Below are 18,654 nucleotides of genomic sequence, written 5' to 3' on the forward strand. Positions count from 1 at the left end.
TCTCATATTTTGGCAGCTTTGTTTACCTTATTGCCCATTTTATATTGCATTTTTCCACAGCAGTGCTGTATCATCCACTGAGAGATGACTGAATCTTAAAATCACAGAATCACCCATGCAATAATCTAAAAGTCATTTGAGAGAGAAGTTAGGAGTAAATACAGAACGTAAGGCCCTTTAACACAGCTTTACTACTGAGTTAATAAGATTGAAGTGATGAAAGCATCTTAGCTTTTATGAGAGGTATCTTCTACCCTCCAAGTTATGAGCTTGCAAATGCACAGTTTCTTAATTTTGGCTGTTTAATTAGGACCACGCGCACGTCTTTAATGCCTAAGGGCCTTGTGTATGTGAGTCCAGCCAGAGGAGCTGTACATTCACAAGCATTAATTCTCAAAACTTAGAGATGACCCAATTAGCTTTCCTGCTGCATGTCTTCCTGCAGACAGTTATGTACCACAGGTGAGCGCCATTTGTTAGATTACATCCAGCAGTGTGGGTACATTAAATAAGTTGCTGTTAAACCCCTGCAATTCATGCTTCTAGGTTTATTCCTTCCTAATATCTTCATCTCTTGCTGAAACCAGCAGAAGCTGAAGATGCTTTAATACTCGTATGACTTTTAGGCACATTCAGCAGATGAACAAAAGCTGAATATATAAGAAATTGGTTTTTTACCTTTCCAATAACTTAAAAGATTGGGAAAAAAGATCCTGTAATTCTTTCTCCTATTGCTAACGTTAACTTTATTATTTAAGGTTTTACATATCCACACTTGTCCATGAACCTGTTCCTAACGCATCAAATTTTTCAGTAGTGGAGCTCTTTCCCCACAGGAAAGACACTGGATGTGCTTAATTACGTTATGTGTTCCGGGTCATTTGTGTGGGGCATTGTAGACATGAAGGATCTACGTGAGCAGAGAGCTTCCAGTGTCGACAATTGATCTTAACATCAAATGATGCTTTGTGTATTATCCAGAAATTCATTCATCTTTGTTGCACAAAGGCAGTGTCCAGTTGACTGTGTTGTCCATTAGACCAGAGCTCAGAGAATGGAGATTTCTGATGTTAATGTTTTGCTTCTTTGTCTTTTTAGCCATAGCACAGTGCCACTGTTGTATTCTTGTTGATGTTCTAACATAGGAAGCTCACAGTTGATTTATGAAAGTATTGTTTAAAATTCACAGGTTATACAAAACTCCCGTTCAAATGGTTTGACTACCTCAGGGAAACTGACTCAATAGCAGCACCTGTAAAGCTCTTCAATAAGGTAATAAGCACCAAGCATCCATGTTGAAATTTAATTTGGGATTTTCTTCACATTTTAATCTGTGTGCTTATGGGATTGACCCACTTTCTTCAAGTACAGTTGTGGAAAAACTAAGCCAACAGATTTTAATATGATCTAACAGCCCTTATTTCTAGGGGCTGAGCGTTTCTGGAATGTTAAATGCAGGACTGCGCGGAACTTCATAAATGATGCTTGAAAATGTCTTAAGCTAAAGCGATTGAAATGTTTGCTTCAGCACCGTGTGCTCAGCTGATCCCATTAACGTGGTTGGTGCCTTGATGTGCCTGCTTTTCCAGGAAGTTCCAAACCATGGGTTTCATGTTGGAATGAAACTGGAGGCCGTTGATCTGATGGAACCTCGCTTGGTCTGCGTGGCCACAGTAACTCGCATTATCCATCGTCTGTTGAGGATACACTTTGATGGCTGGGAAGATGAGTATGACCAGTGGGTGGACTGCGAGTCCCCAGACCTCTACCCCGTGGGATGGTGTCAGCTAACTGGCTATCAGCTGCAGCCTCCAGCACCACAGTGTAAGTTCTGCATTGTGCACTGATCCTTAATCGCATGTGATGCTTTTCCTGCCTTTGTCCTTCTTAGGTTAGGTCACTAAGTGTAACAGAAATAGAACAAATCATTGCTATTGCTTAGAAGTACGCAGTTCTGATCTCTTCCGCCTTGACTCTTAAAGTACTTCTGGGCATTTCTGTGGCAACTCAGCAGTTTTCTGTTTTGTTACTGGAAGATGTTTATTTCACGTAGGAAAAAAGCCCTGTGACCTGACAAGTCTGGAGAGAGAATTTGTAGTGGTTGAAGTTAGCAAATAAATATGCTGAATGTATGCTGAATGTGACGGCCCTCAGTGTGTGCTTGGCTATTGCTGTGCAGAAGTGTTTGTGTGAGAAGGCTACATTTCATTTAGGACATCTACATTTCATCAAAACTTGGCGTGCTGGGCCAGTTCTTATGGTAATCGATAGCTTTAAAGAATGTTTAATGGAAAGGAGGTAGGAAGAGTAATGCCAGCACTGTTAGTAGTGCTGACTACTGATAGCAGTTTGACTGCAGTTTACGGCAGGTTTCTCAGAAAAGCTTTGTGGTGTTCTGAAGTGTATTTCCAAAATAATAAACTTTAATTTTGTACTCCACGCTTTTTTGCAGCATCAAGAGATAACCAGTCAAGTTCATCAAAACAGAAGAAAAAGTCAAAATCACAACAGTACAAAGGACATAAGAAAAGTGGGTGACAAAATAGTGCTTGCCATTTCCCTGTTGCTTAAAAAGCTTGTGGTCTCTCCCTCAGTCTCTCTTCTACTTAGAAGTGCTGTTTCTATGTAAAGCAGGCGTTAAGCTAAAAGGTGCAGTGTGCCATGAAAGGAACTCTGTAAATAACCAAGAATATCTTTTTTTAATTATTTTTCTATAACTTGTAGCAGTCAAAGTGCACAGGGTGAGCCCTCAGCCCTGCTAAGAGCCACGGCGTTTTTAATGACGAACCAGTTAAAAACTTGTGGCCGCTCTCTTTTGCCACGCAGGGGTGAGTAGTTTGTCTTCACAGAAGTCGATGACCTCATTCCAGGCAACCCAACTATGTCTGTTATTTTTGGAGCATCAGCTCGCTCTGCCGACTCATTCTCTTGGTGCTGTCTTGGAAGAGTGGAGTGCAAAGATGCAGTGCTTTGTGCTGCCAGCACAAGGACAGATCAGCTACAGCAAAGGTCTATAATGTGTTGTCTCCATTTAGCAATTTGCTTGGCTTCTGTGCCAAGGTATTTTCTGCTGGGACAGCCTAGCAAAAATTAATGTCTTGGATGCTGAAAGTTACTTCAAGTGCAAGTCAGCAATCCTGGATGACAGAAATCTTTAACCGTCCTCTAATTTGACTTGAGGAGAGAATTTTTTATGCAAAATCCTGTATATTTTTGTATGCTCAACCCCTAAATGTGGGTACTGCACCTTTAAAGGAAGTGCTGGTCTGCTTCATTTATTTCAGTGTTTTTTTTCCCTCTGCTCATACTTTGGTCCATTCATGAAATGGAGGAGCAGTTGTGGCATTATTGCTCTCCTAACACCAGTCTTTCTGCCTTTGATCACATTTCTATTTTCCTTATACAAAAGAAAGCAGATTAAAACTACAAAAAATGTTTTGCTTGAATGACATTTTTCTCAGGGACTTTTAGCACTTTGAGGCTGTGATGGAAAATTTTTGTCAGTGTTTTTTTCTTGTCTCATATGGACTGCTTACAGTAATTAGACAATGTGATTGATTGTAAATGGCAAGTAATTCATCTTACTTGGATGAAGACTAAATTTGGAAGTGGGCAGTAAGATGAAATAATGAACAGTAAAGTAAGCATTCTTCTTAGCAGTATTTTCTGTAGCTTTCTTAAACCAGGGTTTTAAAATACTGAATTACTGAGGGGAAAACCCTGGAGCAGGACTTAAGGTTCAGTGGAGGATCAGGAAGCATCTGCCTTCTGTGGGATCCCATGCATTAAAAGATGAATCTCTAAAATGGGAAATCTGATGTCTGTTCCCAATTTAAATCATGTGAAGTAAAATGAAGAGTGAGTTGTGCTTACTGGGATGTTACAGACCTGACCTGTTCATCATCTGCTTCCAGTGACTTCGTTGCAGCTGAAGGAGGAGATGCTGGATGGAGAGGAGTACAGCTTCCTGCAAGGAGCGTCTGACCAGGAGAGCAACGGATCTGCCAGCTTCTACATAAAGCAAGAACCATAATGCAGCATAAGGAAGCGAGGGGCGCAGGATTGGTGATAGGAAAGGAGCCTTTCTCCAAGTCTGACTGGTTTTGTTCCCGCTTTGATGGTGCAGCGTGGATGGCTGCACCGGGGGCACTTTGCTATCTGTAGATGAGCTAGACTCGGTTCAGAATTTTTTGGAAGGACGGGGAAACTATTTTAGTGACAAAAGATTTTTTCAATTTATTAAAAACGAGAACGGACACTTTTTGTGTTGCATTTGAAGCTTTTGCAAGAGTTTTGTAATATTTTCAAGTTCAGATCTATTGTGCATTGTTAACAAGAACTGAAAATCTAATTTTTTTGTAAGATTAGAGTTTAAATAGCACGATCGTGGGAAGCGTTGGAGGAAGATGTAGTTGCAAATACAAATGAACTGTCACCACAAATGAACCTTTTTGGTACAAATTGGGAGATACTTAAACTCTTGTGAACTGCACTGGTCACACCTCTGTTTGTTTTTAATTGTGAAATAAGGCATTTGAGCCCTGATCTGGAGGCACAGATGGTATGAGGAGGATCGCCCTGTAGAGCTCTACTTGGTGAGTAGCCCCAGCTGCAATGGAGCCATCACCTGGGGAGATTTTTTAACTTTTCAATGTGTTTTTATTTAGTTTAAAATGCGTTTTTTTTTTTTTTTTATATGATGCTTTTTAAATTAAAATATATAGTTCCTTAGGGTCTGAATCAGTGCCCAGTGATATCAGTAGCCTTGTGTTCGTTGGCCGCAGTGGGCACTGGATTGGGACTGCAGCTCTCTTGTCTCCACGTGGATATCTGTTGTCTTGGAACGCTCCAGCAAATGTTTACAGAGCCCCATCTCTGCCAAACTGGAACTTCAGAGGATTCCCTGCTTTGGAAGATGAGAGAGAACGATGGATTTAACCTAGACAGCAACCGAGGCCTCCCTTGGTGGTGGAAGGAACTTCTCTGTATTCTTCTGATTGTATCTTTCCATTCAGAAAGACCTCGTTTCCTTACCATCTGAAAAGCTTATTTCTGAACATTCAGAACTGATGTTCCCTGTGGTTTCGGTTGACCTAAAAGGAGCCAGATGTTCAGCTCTGCACAGCCTGCAGTGTTCCTTTCTTGCTGCAGTGTTGTGAGGTGGAAATTGAGACTTGAGAACGTTACACGGATGGCACACAGCGTAGCACGTCACTCACCAGCTGGATGTTTGTTGCCTCGATCCTTGCGTCTTGCTTCAGATATCCCATTAATCCCACCTGCTTTCTGTCCAGATGTTTTAAAGGCAAAAGTTAAGCAGAAGGGTGCAAATGACTGAGCAGTAGCGTAATACAAAGTATTTTCACGTGAGCCCTTAATTATTTGGATTTTCCTTCCTTGGTTTTAGACTTTGTATGTTTTTGTAGATGGCTTCATTGATGGAGTTGATGAGTGAAATTATCAATCACCCTGCAGAGCTGTGACTGGAAAAATGTGCATCAAGAGCTTTAGCTTTTACCAGTAAGGTTCATTAACTAAACTCTCAGGAATTAACTGCGTATGTTCTATAAGTGCTTCTGGATCTTAGTAGGTCCCCTTCAGAGCAGTACAGTGATTATTTGACTCTTAACCACAAGGTAGGGCTTAGAAAATTGGTGGTCGAAACAGTTAACTTCTGTGTTCCTGCAGCCTAAGAAATGCTTTAAGGACATCAACCCACAGAGCCCCAGGAGACCATTTCTGTATACTGTTGTCCAAACCTAAAAACAGAAAAAAGTGCATAGAAAGTTGAAAACCAGCAAGTTGATTCTTTTCTAAAATATTGCTCTAACTTTGGGTACAAAGTATTGGTAATATGCACAGGTTTACCTCATTCTATGCAAGAGGGGTTAATTATGTAAAGTTTTGTATTTACTACTGGAATTTAAAAGAAACAAGCTGTCCTGTATAGCATAGGAATGTCTGGAATTTTCCCTTACCAGTAAAAATGTCCATAATGACCCCTTTTTAACAACAGCTTCGTACACGGACAGCACCTGGTTACTGGATTATAGGTATCTGTAACTTCAGGTGGTGACTCTTTGGCTCTCTGCAATAGCCATAGCAAAGGGACTTTCTCTTGTTTGGTAGGCTTCACATCCGTCCTCTCGGAGCCTGACCCTCATGGGGCATTTCTTATGATCACCCTGAGTTGGAGGAGTAGGTTTAGAGACCATTGTTAATGACGTTTTGAACCTTAATTTTATTATTTTTCCTATGCTCTTCATTTATGCTGCCATAAAATCCAGTTCTGCAAACATTGATTTGATTTGGTAAGTACATCGCTGTTGATTTTATTCATGTTTTTTGATGTGACAACTTCCAAATCGCCACTGGCAGCTGGAATGAGTTGGGCACATCCTTGCTTTCTTCTCTCATCAGCTGCTTTTCAGTACAGTAGAAAAACATGCATTAATTTGTTTCTTGATGTGAAATTTGGGCTATGATGGCAAGGGATGTTGCCAAGCCAGGAAACCTTGGGCTCCCATGCATTGCCCAGGTCAGAGCCTGGCTTCCCAGGCATGGCCGACCTGTAGGCTTAGACTGCTGAGAGGCAAAGATGGCACTTTGAACGCATCTCCTGTGCTGGAGAAACGTAGGAATCGGGTTGGAAGTCTGTCGGTCTTTAAAGTGTTCTTTAAAAACAAGTTTCTTTGATCAAACACTACGTGTGTGAGCTGCCCTGCGTTCTGGTGTGCACGGGACTCTGTTGGAGTTGTGTTGAGGCAGGAGTGACGTTTGTGTCCGTACTCAGAAGATACCGGCGTTGTTAATTGTCAGCTGTGCTGGAATCTGTCCTAAGCAAAGCCGTCAGGGATTCGGGTCGTTGCCTCGGGAGGTTTCTGGACACCTGAGCAAATCCACGAGGTGTTCAGAGGATGTCTCTTCGGCTGTGGGTTGCAGGTCCCTGCTGGAACCCATGGCGTAGGCTTTGCTGTGCATGGAAGCATCAGCAGCAGAATGCTTCTGCTGTCCTTGGCTTTGCTCTGAGCAGCCTGCTGGGCGGAAGGCAGAGCGGTGTCCAATGCGGAGCTTTTGCTGGGGTCAGGCTGGCAGCATTTGGCAAAGCAGGACGCTGTGCCGTGCAGCTCCCCTCTGTTGCTGGAACCCTCCTGGTGGTCTTTGAGTTCTGTCATTTGAACACAGCTCAAACCCTTTCCTTGCTGCACCTGAGGAAGCGAAGGCGGTTATCAACTCTTTGTTCTACGGATACTAACACGGGTTTCAGTGTTTGTTTGTTATTCTTGTTGTTTTATGTGATGTGAATACCCTCTCCTGTCAATATTTGTACAATGGTGCTAATATATTTGGTAACAATCCTTTATTGGGAAGGGATTTTTAAAAACTGTGATTTAAACTGAATTTTTCTTCCTTTTAATTTTCATATTTAAAGCCACAGCCATTTATACACATGGGCGTCAGCTCCGGCCCTGGGGAAACGTTGGGGCGGGAATGGAGGTGAAACAAATGGGGTTTTTACATCATTTCTGTATGTATTTGATATATAAATCAATATCTGTACAAATTTATCTTTTATTTTCTTGGTAACTTGTGTGGTCAATGAGAGAGTATTTAAGACTTTCTCATGCAATGTACATAAGTGGAAAAAATGCTTTTGGAGAAATTAAATGTTACTTTCATTTTTATGAGACCGCAGATTTTCAGCATGGATGTGAAAAGCATTAAAATTATAACTTTGTGTACAAGATGAAAATAATTCACTAAATTTGCCTTTTTTACACAAAATAAAAACGTTACAAGTCAGTTCTTGAATGTCGTTTCCTTGAAGAGCTGCTCGTTGGCACAGAGCTGTACTGCAGCTCCTTCCTTCCCTCACAGTGCAGATCCAGGAGCTTCTTACAGCCCGGAGGTGCTGTGAGCGCTCAGCTGAGCAGCCTGCAGGCAGGGGGTAGGGAAGGCGTTTGTGTGAGCCATGCAGTGTCAGGTGGAGGCTTTATGCAGCACAGGTTTTACTCCTGGCCTTAGGTTTCACAGCTGCTGTTAATAGCTGCACAGTGTGCTGGAAATTGCCATGGGGGAGCATTGGGTTTTCCTTCCAGTGCAGTTCTGTGCCAGGAGATGCAGCGTCCCTTCCCTCCCCGTTCACCCAGGTGGAGAAGCTCGTATTGAAACACAGCTCTTCCTTCTGCAAGGAAAACTGAGCGCTCCTCACACCGCACTGAGTTCAGCACAACAGGTCTGTTCTAGAATGAACACACCGTAAGCAGTTCATTTATATCATCCATTTATTTTTGATGGTTCTGAAAAGTCGTCAAGATAACCGCTGTGCTAATTGCTCCCAGATCGTTAGCTGGAGTGAGATGAGTCAGAAGGCACAATTCATTGTGGAAACTGGCATCACTCATAGATCCAGTCATGTGCACACGATCTGTAGTCGATGAGCTCCGCTGGTTTAAACCAAAGGTTGATCTCCTTCTGGGCACTTTCTACAGAGTCGCTGCCATGGATGATGTTTCTGTGGACCAATGCAACGTTGTTTAATATAAAGAAAAAAACTCTACAAGTGGAAACGCCATACGGAAGAAGTGGGGATGAAGCACCTAAAGCTACAACCCTTATCCCGGGTACAGCACTTGCACAGCTCCACTATAAGCTCTGCTCACTACACCCAGCAGGGTGGGGGCATGGGGCTATGCTACTGCAGCAGCCACTGCTTGATCTTACATGGAGCTCTGCCACACAGCTGAATTTTAAGAAGTTTTGTACCCAGCCATTGTCCTAAGTGGTTGTTATAGGCTGCAGCCTGCAAATAAAACCCCATCAGACCAGGTTAGCCACCAGCAGTTTGATTTCCCTACCCCTGCTAAGTGTGATCTCTATAGAGAAGCAGCTGAGCACCAACCTTCCCACTTGGATGCAGAAATCCCCACGGATGGTGCCGGGCTTCGAGTCCGCAGGGTTGGTTTCCCCCAGCATCACTCTGCCTGTTTTAACCACATTGAGCCCCTCCCACACCTACAGGGGAGAAAAGACAGCAAACCAACATCAGTCCATGCTTATGCAGAATTGCACACCTTGCGCAGTGACAGCTGGTCCAAGGTGAGGGCTTCACCACAAAACAGAAACCCCTTCAGGTGGGTTTCTATGGGACAGTGACCCTCGCCTTCTCTCCTTTTTTTACCCCCAAACTTTAAGGGTTTTTTTTTGTGCAGAAAATAAGTTTGGGGGAATGTTAACACAGGGGAAGCATTTCAGCAGGAACTTCAAGCGTGCATCTTTCTCAGATCTGAGGAAGCTTTCCCTCAGTACATGCACCTACCATGGCCACAACGGGGCCGGAGTTCATGTACTTCACCAGGCCGGGGTAGAAGGGCCGATCCTTCAGGTCGATGTAATGCTGCTTGAGAAGGTCCTCAGAGGCCTGCGGGAGGACGAAGGGAGTATGTCAGTAGGGCAGCCCCCACTCCATCCCACCAAGGGGTCACCGCTGTAAGATTTAGCACCCGCAGCTGTTTTCAGCGCTCTGTAACGCCACCGGCACTGCAGCAGCCGCTCTCCTCGCGGGGTGGCGGTGAGGCACAGCGGTTCCGGCTCGGCTCCTCTCCCCCCCCCGCTGACCCCGCGGTGCCGCTCGCCGCTTCGGGCAGGTGGAGCGCCGATGGCCGCCCGGTTCGGCCGGGCCGCCGCTGCGCTACTCGACGTCGGGAGCGCGAAAGGCCGCCGGGACGGACTCGTGTCCCAGGGCCCGCGGGGGCGACGGAAAGAAAGCGCCGGGCACGGCCGGCAGTTCCGGCCTCGACTTACGTGCACGAGCTTCATTGCCACCAGGCGGAAGCCCTTCTGCTCGAAGCGCTTGATGATTTCTCCCACCAGCCCCCGCTGCACGCCGTCGGGCTTGATGGCGATGAAGGTGCGCTCGCAGTTGGCAGCCATGGCGCTGCGGAACAAAAGCGCACAGCCTCAATCGGAGCCCCCCGGCTCAAGGTCGGCCCGCGGCCCCTCCGCCATTGCGCCGCACGGCCCACGTGGCGCCCGGCCCGCACTGCCCCGCACTGCCCCGCACGGCCCCGCACGGCCCCGCCCCGCTCCCATCCCGTCCCCCCCCGGGCCGATGCCCGCACAGAACCGCCCGCCCCGCTCGGATCCCCTCCTGCCATGCCGACCCGACCCAGCGCCGCGCACACCTCCCGCAGCTCCGCAGCCGCCGAAGAAAGAGGAGGAGGAGGAGGAGGGAGGAGGCGGCCGTGCGCCGGAAGCCGCCCTGCGGGAGGGAGGGGCGGAGGGGCGGCTGCAATGCGGCCGTGCGCGGGGATTGGCGCTGCGGCTCCGCGGCCGGGGCTGCAGTCAGCGCTGCGCTCTGCGGTGAAAATGAGGGATGAAAAGCGGAGCTCGGGGATGGACAGCGCGGTAATAGCAACGAATAGCAGCCGGGTGACAAAATGTTGGGTTTTTCCCCCCATAGTGAGAAGCGAAGCGATGCAGGATATTTAGCTTCATCACGCACCTCGTGCAGCACCGCCTGTCGGCACGAGAGCCTGACGGCCTCACCCGCACTTTGGTACCTAATCTGTTCCCGCTCATTAGACTCATTAATTAATTAGCCCTAAGGCAGTGTGATGAAAATAACCCTTTATTTCACGTAAGAAAAGGCAAACATTTACTTCGGAGCATCTCCTCTGCGGGACTCAGCGCCTCCATGACCATAGAGAGATGATCTCAGTTCCATGGGGCTTCAGTATTTGAAATAATTGAGCGCTGCGGAGTGCAAACAACTACTGACACACGAGTGCTGCTTTTAAGGAATGCTACAATAAACTCATTTATGGATAAATGAGCTGATAAATGGCATCGACATCCATGCAGTCAGTGAATGCTTGCTGGCTGATGCTCTCCCCAGCAGGGGCATCCGTCCCTACTGAAAGATGCTCAGCATTATTGTGGACGGATTTCTTTACACGATTAAATAAAAAACAATTCTGGAGTCGCTTCTGAAACACCTCATCCCAAAGCAGGCTGCTGGACGTGCAGCCATCACAGGCAGAGCCATCACAGCTGTTGGCAGTTTGGGCAGCAAAGCAGACTCCATCCCATTTTTCCCCGTGTGCTTCCTGGCTGAAAGTGGATCACACTCATCCGTTCTCATATTAAATCATCTTTTCACATAAAAAGGGGGTTTCAAAAAAGCCTGACCTATAATCCTTCCTTAAAACGCTACATAAATCCTGTGCATAAAAAAAGAAAGCACGTCAATCTGGAGACAAGTTGTCATTTCACTGAGCTCTGCATGCAGGCACAGCACGTTTTGCAATGAGAAATAAAGAGGTTTCTTTTCCCGTAGCTGCTTTGGCTCTGAGCGTTCCCTTGCCTGGACGCCCCGTGCCCCCCCCCCCCTCGCAGCGCCGCCCCGCGCAGCCCAGCAGCCCCGCGGCACCCCGCGCTGCCCCCCGCCCCGCCCCGCCCGCGCTCCTCTCTGCCTCCCTGCAGCTGCGAAGCGTTTCGTGAAGCCGCCTTCTGTGTTATTAACGAGGAACGTTTTGCTTCTCTACCATTTAATTTCACCTCTACCACCCGCATGAACATCCGAGACGCTTTTTAAAGCACGTTCCTATCTACAGCTCGGTAGTTTTCTAACCAAAGCAACAGCAACCACCGATCAGCGTTCACAGCGGAGCACGTGGCAGGTTTGTGAAGCAGGTTTGTAGGAGGTGGTGTGCAGGATGGAGCTAACTGGAGCACAGCCACGAGACCAAAGGCCGCCTCAGTTCTACTCATAGATCCATTCGTGAGCGCAGCTCCTGTAGTCAACCAGTTCTTCAGGAGTGAACCACAGGTTGATCTCTGCCTCGGCGCTTTCTAGAGAATCGCTCCCATGGATGATGTTCCTAGGAAAAGATTGATACAAAAGCAATGTAATCTCCAACCTCAAAGCAAAGAACACTCCATCTTTAGGTGGTCTCCACTGCACGCAGAAGCTGTACGTAACGGTAAGGCAGCAGCAGGCACAGGGCAGGCTGTGCCAGCTTTGCTCGGCGCTTCTGTCACTGTGAGCACTGCAGCCTTCTCTCCATCTCTGGACGCTGCCACAGTGCCCCAGGGCGGGCAGCCTGCAGCACAGCTCTGCCACGCCGTGACACCACTGCGCTGCCCTATCTTCAGGTGCTATCAATGCTGTGCAGATATACCTTCCGACTTGCACACAGAGGTCGCCACGAATAGTGCCGGGCTTGGAATCCATGGGATTAGTTTCCCCCAGCATCACTCTTCCAGTCTTAATCACATTAAGACCCTCCCACACCTTGGGGAAAAAAAATGCATTAAGATGATAAAATCTTATCTGTAGACAAAGTAGAGTTAATAATGTGTTCCAGAACAACGCAGTGCTGTCCATCACTGCACAAACCACCATCCTAACAGCAAGGCTTATTTTATCTCCAGTTTTTCTGAGATTCTCAGTACCCATCTGCAATGCTCATGGGAAGAGAATGACTTTGACTCTCAGGCTGTGAAGCACTCTTCCAGAAAAGCTTTCTGCTCACTGAGGATCTTGACATCCAGTTCAATTATTTCACAACTACATCATAAAGGAAAAAACTCCTTCTAATAAAATTAGACTAAACAAGGTTTTCAAAGTTACTTTAACTTGAAAGTAATGTCTATTTCACCATCGGTTCTCTGCTTGATTAACACATGCTATTCCATAGTGGATTTTTCGTGTAGCTTTACTCTCTCACCTTTGGTTCTCAATTTCCCCTTGCCCTCTTCCTCAACACATTGTTTCAATTGTGAGAAAGACTATGGAAAAACATATATTTTTTTAAACTGACTTTGCAGTGCATCTTCCTGATTATGCTTCCTAACCTCATTATTTAAATCTAAGTTTCTAAAATCTCTGTTAAAGGTAAGCTAGTATCCAGTAGGTAACGCAGGCCTCTTTGTGAGGCAGCTGAGCGCCATGTTTTCCTCGGCTAAACGTCATTGGTAAGGACTCACCATAGCTACAACAGGCCCGGAGTGCATGTAGTGCACCAGGCCGTCATAGAACGGGCGGTCCTTGAGGTCGATGTAGTGCTCCCTCAGAAGGTCCTCAGAGGCCTGCATTAAAAAACAAATAATCAAAAACCCCCACAACAACAGAAAGCTTTCTGTAAGAGTGTGCTGCAATCACGTAGGTTAGCTGCAAACGCACACTTCGAAATCAGCATTTCTACTAAGTTCCTAGAACTGTTAGTAAATGTGGGTTTCAATTGTTGGCCTTAGCTATATCTGAACTTCCAAAGGTCTCCATTGCCAATGCAGGTAGCTTATGTGACCTGGCATTTGTTGAATATATCCAGAGATATCAATTGAGAATAGGGTGCACCTACAAGAATGTTCTCCTCAGACTAAGGACATCAAGTTACTAAAATTAGCGTGCTTAGCATGTCTAAAGCATTTAGCCAGAGCTGGCAACTGGAACTTCTCCAAAACACCCAAAGACTTATCAGAATTCCAGGTTTAACTCTTCTGAGCACTCCTCTTTATCATTGCTGCTCTGTTTTCAGGTTGATATTCCTATTAAGAACACAAGAGAAGGACAGCTCACATGTGTCAGCTTCATGGCCACCAGCTTGAAACCCTTCTGCTCAAAGCGCCGGATGATTTCTCCCACCAGCCCCCGCTGCACGCCGTCAGGCTTGATGGCAATGAAGGTGCGCTCTGAGATGGAAGCCATGGTCCTGGCCAGGGGCAGCCGCCGTCACGGGGTCAGCAGCAAGCGCAGCCCCAGCCCCGGTCTGGTGTTCTGCTGCAATCATTAGACCTGAAGTTCTTACCTGGCGAGCTGTGCACATCGGCAGCACCTGAAGGTCGATCTGCACGATGGGCACAATGCTACAGAAGTAACTAGGCAACAGTAAGTTTGCAAAATACAGAACCATGCAATTAGCAAACGCAAAGAGCAGAAGAGCTGTAAATAAAACAAAAACAAAGGACCACGGAGGGACTGCTGGCTGCGATTCAGGGCAAAATATCAATCCATAAACATCATTTTCATCTGTCAATGGCTGCTCTCCAGTTTCGGCGCACAGCTCGCTCAAGCACAGCACACACACGTGCACACACACCCGCACACAGGTAAACGCGCGAGCACAGCCAGACCCCGCCCAGCCCGGGCAGGCCCCGCTCCTCGTCCCGCTCCGCGCCGCTCCGTCTCACCTGCTGGCAGCCCCGCACGGCTCTGGCGCTGCCGCGGCCGTCCAGCCCGGCTTAACCCCGGGCCGCCCCCGGGCCATCCAGCCCGCACGGTTGCCATGGCGACGGCGCGGCCTCCCGCCAGCAGGGGGCGCTCAGCGCGTCGGGTCTGCCGGCAGCCCGCTGCTCCCGCGGCCGAAAGCAGCGCGTGGAGCGGCGCGGATGCTCGGGCTGTGCTCCGCGGGCCTGCCTGAAAGCGAACAGTTTTTCCGCTTACGTTCTGTTGATATATAGACCTTTTTTTTTTTAGACATTTCACACTGCTGTTACAGCTCCTAACGCTGTGGTCCTCACAAAGGCAGAGCAGTATTTAGAAACAGAAAAGATCCCCACGAACTGGCAAATACAGGCAAAGGCAGCAGCAGGCAGCCGCTTACAGCCCAGCTGCCGGGCGATAGACGCAGAGGGCTGCCATGGGGTGGGCAATGCAGGCGGCAGCTTCAGCCCAGCGCTGCGTGTGGCCCCTGCCAAGCCTCGTACCCTCATTAAATAGGGGTCGTCTTCGGCACTTCTGAGCTAGTCCGTGGTGAGCAGCACACGTTGTTCATTATGTAGTGCATAAAACACCACAGAACTGTTATTCATGTACCACTGCCGTGCCCCAGGCAGCCCAGCCAAGCAGAGAGGTGAGAGAAAGGAGACTTCCAAGTGTTCAGTCAACAGAGTTCGAATGAATGAGTGAAATAACCATCACTGAGCCGCAGCTGTTCACTCACCTAAAACCAGGGCTTTTAAATAAGCCAGAGGTAACAGCCTGTGAACGGCTCCAACCTTCAGGAGGATCAGCACGCAGCTCCCAGCCTTGTTCTGTGCACAGCTCTGTGAAGATCTCGGCTGAAATCCTGCTTCCATACCACCCCAAATCTGGGAGTTCTTCCCCGCCTTACATTTTGTGCTGTGCCCTCTTGCTCCCCCCTGCCAGCCTCCATTGACTGCCCTCCATTGAGCTTACTGCTACTGTCTGATTATTTCAGCCATAATCCTTCACCCGATTCTCGCTTGAATCCCGTGGTGCTTTAAGACAAAAAAGGACTATAGAATTAATTTCTTCCTCTGGATAAAGTTCCAGCTAAGTTCTTCTCATCCCAAACTGATTTGTCTTCCCTGGTAAATCAAAATCAATTTACTTTCAAAGAAACTGTTATTTCTAAAGATGTGGAATATAATTTTATTATCCAAAACCAAATTTCTTTTTCAAGGAGTTCTTTCTCCACGAGTGTGAACTGCATTCTACTCATGCTGTCACTGCTTTCAGGTAACAAAAGCAACACCTCCGTGCTGTTTCATATGCTCCATTAGTTTACTAAACTGATGGGGCCTTCCATGTTTCTCAACTTGCTGGCAAGCAACTAGGATACAATTCCAAGTCTTGCTCCATTTTCAATACATCCCCAAGTTTCCGATCTCACACTGATTGTGTGCATGATAAAACATGATCAGAAATAGTAAGACTGCCAACAAGATACATCCCTATGCCACCTGCATTTTGCCCCAGGTAGTTTTGCTTCTTATTTTTAAAAGTTCGTATTTTTAAATACTTCGTTTATCTGCAGTAGAAAACTTCCAGGAGACCAGAAATAAAACAGGAGCACAAACAGCCCCTTCTCCCTGTGCTCCTCGTCTGACTGCAGTGGTAGCAGCCTGCCTGCTCTGGGATGGACTCACTCCAGCTACTTGAAAATAAAACCACATCTATCAACTTTGCTAATAGAAAGAGGATAAAAATAGTATATCCTTAGAGACCCCTTCCCTTAAAGGCTGTCAGCAGACACCTTGACCCACTTTTGCTCTCTGCCAAAAGGAGCTAATGTATTTGTGTAATTAGCCAAGTATGATGGCAATGCTGCTAAAACTATACAGACAGAAGAGTCTTTGCAGCAATTCCATTGGTACTGTTATCCTCACAATCATCTGTGGGTGTTTATAGCTGTCCACATCACGCAGAAGCAATGCTGAACAGTGCAGTGAGGTCTAGGTTGGAAGATCCCCACTATTGGTTTGATCTTCCAACAGGTAGAGCCAAAGGGGCTACCTCTCAACTGCCTGTGTTCCTCCTGCAAGGCTTATTCAGGATCACTTTAAGGAAGGAAAAAACAGCAAACATAAGGCAATAACACCCATTCCAAATTCTCAGCGTCTTCCTCAATACCAACAACTGGGGTAAACGTGAAACCATGCGTGATGTGGAAGGAGAGAGGTTTTCTCAGCCAGCTCCCCTGGGCAGGCAGTATCAGAGAGCTGCTGTCCATAGCAGCTGGCCTGCCAGCCAGCAGGGAGGAGCTGCCATTCTCTCAGTGCACGACTGCTAAACAGAAATGCGAAACGACATCAAAGAGGCAATTTCCAAAAATGTAAATGAAAATTTCCCGTTAAGAGATGTGAGCAGGGCAGCATACATGGCGTCTTTTCTCAGCTGCCCCGGCTGCGGCACGTTCAATACCAGTTTCACTTCCATGTGAAGTATCAGTGATGTCTGAGCACAGACATTGCGAGTCCATCGCGAATCACACGCGAATCCAACACAGGGACAGAAATCCGCGCCCATCCCCTGCATGCAGCGCCCTGTGCGCTCCGTGCGGTGCGGAGCTGCGCTGTGCCGGCCGGCCCAGGAGGGCGCACAGCGCGCCGCTCTGCTGAACGGCAGCGGGAATCACTGCGGCCACCACAGCGCAGAGCGGCGCTCCTCACCGCCGCACGTCCGGCGCCCTCCGTGACACGCAAGATATTTTCCTGAGGGAAAGCAGCCGTATCCGCAGCGGTGGATTGTATTGAGAACACGGAAATCTCTAACGCTGTCACGTCGCTGTAGACGCTTTCCAGTTCACAACGAATGCCAGAAATAGCTGGCAGCATTCCCTTGAGAAAGCACGGAACTCACCACCCCAAATCCCACGAAATCCATCTCTATCAGCAAGCGCGACCTTGCTTTCCATTGAAGGTTCCTGCTAACAGTTTGGATTTCCGATATTAATTTATCAGAATACAAGGCCTTTTTTTTTTTTTTTTTTTCCTATCAGGGATTCGAAAACAGCGAACTCAGCGTCGTTTCAGTGCCGTTAAGCCCTGAAAACTAGTTTTAGCCACGTCAGTCATCCCTAGGTGAATCACTCGATGCGTTTACGCCCCGCGCTGCGCTACGTGACGCCCTAACACTCACGGCCGCAACGCGGCCCCCTCACAACAAGCGCCAACCCGCACTGCGCCCAGCCCCGCCCCCGGCCGCCTTCCCGCCCAGCCCCGCCCGCGTGACCTCACCGCCGGGCCCCGCCCCCGCCACGTGACGAGCGGCCCCGCCCGGCCCGGCGCGGCGGTGAGGTCAGTGCCGCGCGCCGCCGCTCTCCGCCCCCCGCCCGTCTCCGTCCCTCCCTCGGCCCGGCCGCAGCCGAGGCCCCGCCGCGCGCCGCCGCCGCCTGAGGCCGGGCGCTCGCCATGGAGCTGGCGGATGGCGTGGTGTACCAGGAGGACCCTGGCGGCCCCGGCCCCGCTATGATGTCGGAGCGGGTGTCGGGGCTGGCGGGCTCCATCTACCGCGAATTCGAGCGGCTCATCGGGCGCTACGACGAGGAGGTGGTGGCTGAGCTGATGCCGCTGGTGGTGGCCGTGCTGGAGAACCTGGACTCGGTGTGCGCCCACAGCCAGGAGACCAGCGTGGAGCTGGAGCTGCTGCGGGACGACAACGAGCAGCTCCTCACGCAGTACGAGCGGGAGAAGGCGCTGCGCAAACAGGCCGAGGAGGTGCGTGGGCCGGGGGGGCCGCGGGCGGCGGCTCCGCGTTTCCTCGGCGGGGCGGTGGCGCTCGACGCCCCTCCGGCGCCCCGCTATTGCCGCTACTGCCGGCTGCGGGGCCGGGGCCGCGGGGCGAGCCGGGGCGAGGCCGCCGCGGTCGGGGCCGTGCGGCGCTACGGAGGGCTCCGCGCCGCCGTCCCCGCCGGTACCCGCGGCCTTGCGGCGCCGTTCCGAGCGCCGGGCCCGGCGGAGCGGCGCCGCGTTGTGGGCTGGCGGACGGGCGTTGGCTGCGCTGCCCGCCCGCGCGTCCCAGCCGTGTGTCCCGGCCGTGTCGGGTCGACCCGTCGGCTCGGCTCGGCTCAGGGCGCGTTCCCGGAGCGGAGCGATGCGCTGCAAAACGCGTGGGAGAAGCTGCTGTCCTGACTGTGGCTCGTCAAAGTTGGCGCATCAAAGCCGCGGCCAGCAACAGGTGGTGCGGAGCGCTCGATATCGAGCTCTGGCTTCAGATGTTGCCACAGAAAAAGGGTAAAAATACCTGAGTGTACCCTTACCATTGACTTGTTTTTTGTTTTGTTTTTTCCTCCTGGAGCATAAAGCACAGAAGGCAGCTGTGCAGGATGGCTGCTCTCAGCCCATTGTCCCTCACTGTAGGAAATTGGATTGACAGCATTACCTGTAATAGAACAAACCATCTTACGA

General features: G+C 48.9%; 4 protein-coding genes across 19 annotated transcripts in view; 2 read left to right on the plus strand and 2 right to left on the minus strand.

Moving 5' to 3' along the window:
* Positions 1-8,142, plus strand: part of MBTD1 (mbt domain containing 1) — a 29,068-nt gene extending 20,926 nt beyond the window's left edge. For 9 of the 10 annotated variants that reach the window (XM_048965459.1, XM_048965463.1, XM_048965458.1 and 6 more), the window contains 4 exons: positions 1,190-1,272; positions 1,590-1,824; positions 2,453-2,530; positions 3,915-8,142. In XM_048965459.1, the coding sequence (XP_048821416.1) occupies positions 1,190-1,272; positions 1,590-1,824; positions 2,453-2,530; positions 3,915-4,033 (515 nt within the window). In that variant the 3' untranslated portion in view covers positions 4,034-8,142. The remainder of the gene's footprint in view (positions 1-1,189; positions 1,273-1,589; positions 1,825-2,452; positions 2,531-3,914) is intronic. The other variant, XM_048965464.1, reaches the window with a different exon arrangement.
* Positions 8,143-8,267: 125 nt separating this feature from the next.
* On the minus strand, positions 8,268-10,300 carry LOC125702337 (nucleoside diphosphate kinase). 2 transcript variants are annotated; one of them, XM_048965477.1, is made up of 5 exons: positions 10,185-10,300; positions 9,805-9,937; positions 9,320-9,421; positions 8,903-9,015; positions 8,268-8,515 (listed from the first exon to the last, which is right to left on the minus strand). In XM_048965477.1, the coding sequence occupies exons 2-5, from the start codon at positions 9,931-9,933 to the stop codon at positions 8,398-8,400; spliced, it is 462 nt and encodes a 153-aa protein (XP_048821434.1). In that variant the 5' UTR covers positions 9,934-9,937; positions 10,185-10,300; the 3' UTR covers positions 8,268-8,397. The 2 variants fall into 2 exon arrangements, with proteins under 2 accessions (XP_048821434.1, XP_048821435.1); XM_048965478.1 differs by having other exon boundaries at positions 10,164-10,248.
* A 1,166-nt stretch (positions 10,301-11,466) lies between these two features.
* On the minus strand, positions 11,467-14,276 carry LOC125702338 (nucleoside diphosphate kinase-like). 3 transcript variants are annotated; one of them, XM_048965479.1, is made up of 5 exons: positions 14,194-14,276; positions 13,583-13,783; positions 12,991-13,092; positions 12,183-12,295; positions 11,467-11,882 (listed from the first exon to the last, which is right to left on the minus strand). In XM_048965479.1, exons 2-5 carry the CDS (start codon positions 13,709-13,711, stop codon positions 11,765-11,767), a joined length of 462 nt encoding a protein of 153 aa, XP_048821436.1. In that variant the 5' UTR covers positions 13,712-13,783; positions 14,194-14,276; the 3' UTR covers positions 11,467-11,764. The 3 variants fall into 3 exon arrangements, with proteins under 3 accessions (XP_048821436.1, XP_048821438.1, XP_048821437.1); XM_048965481.1 differs by having other exon boundaries at positions 13,583-13,780; positions 14,194-14,274; XM_048965480.1 differs by having other exon boundaries at positions 13,583-13,819; positions 14,194-14,249.
* Positions 14,277-17,580: 3,304 nt separating this feature from the next.
* Positions 17,581-18,654, plus strand: part of SPAG9 (sperm associated antigen 9) — a 57,581-nt gene continuing 56,507 nt past the window's right edge. For 3 of the 4 annotated variants that reach the window (XM_048964747.1, XM_048964749.1, XM_048964748.1), the window contains exon 1: positions 17,581-17,964. In XM_048964747.1, the coding sequence (XP_048820704.1) occupies positions 17,659-17,964 (306 nt within the window). In that variant the 5' untranslated portion in view covers positions 17,581-17,658. The remainder of the gene's footprint in view (positions 17,965-18,654) is intronic. The other variant, XM_048964750.1, reaches the window with a different exon arrangement.

This window comes from Lagopus muta, chromosome 18, assembly GCF_023343835.1.
Source record: "Lagopus muta isolate bLagMut1 chromosome 18, bLagMut1 primary, whole genome shotgun sequence".
NCBI classification, from domain to species: Eukaryota; Metazoa; Chordata; class Aves; order Galliformes; family Phasianidae; genus Lagopus; species Lagopus muta.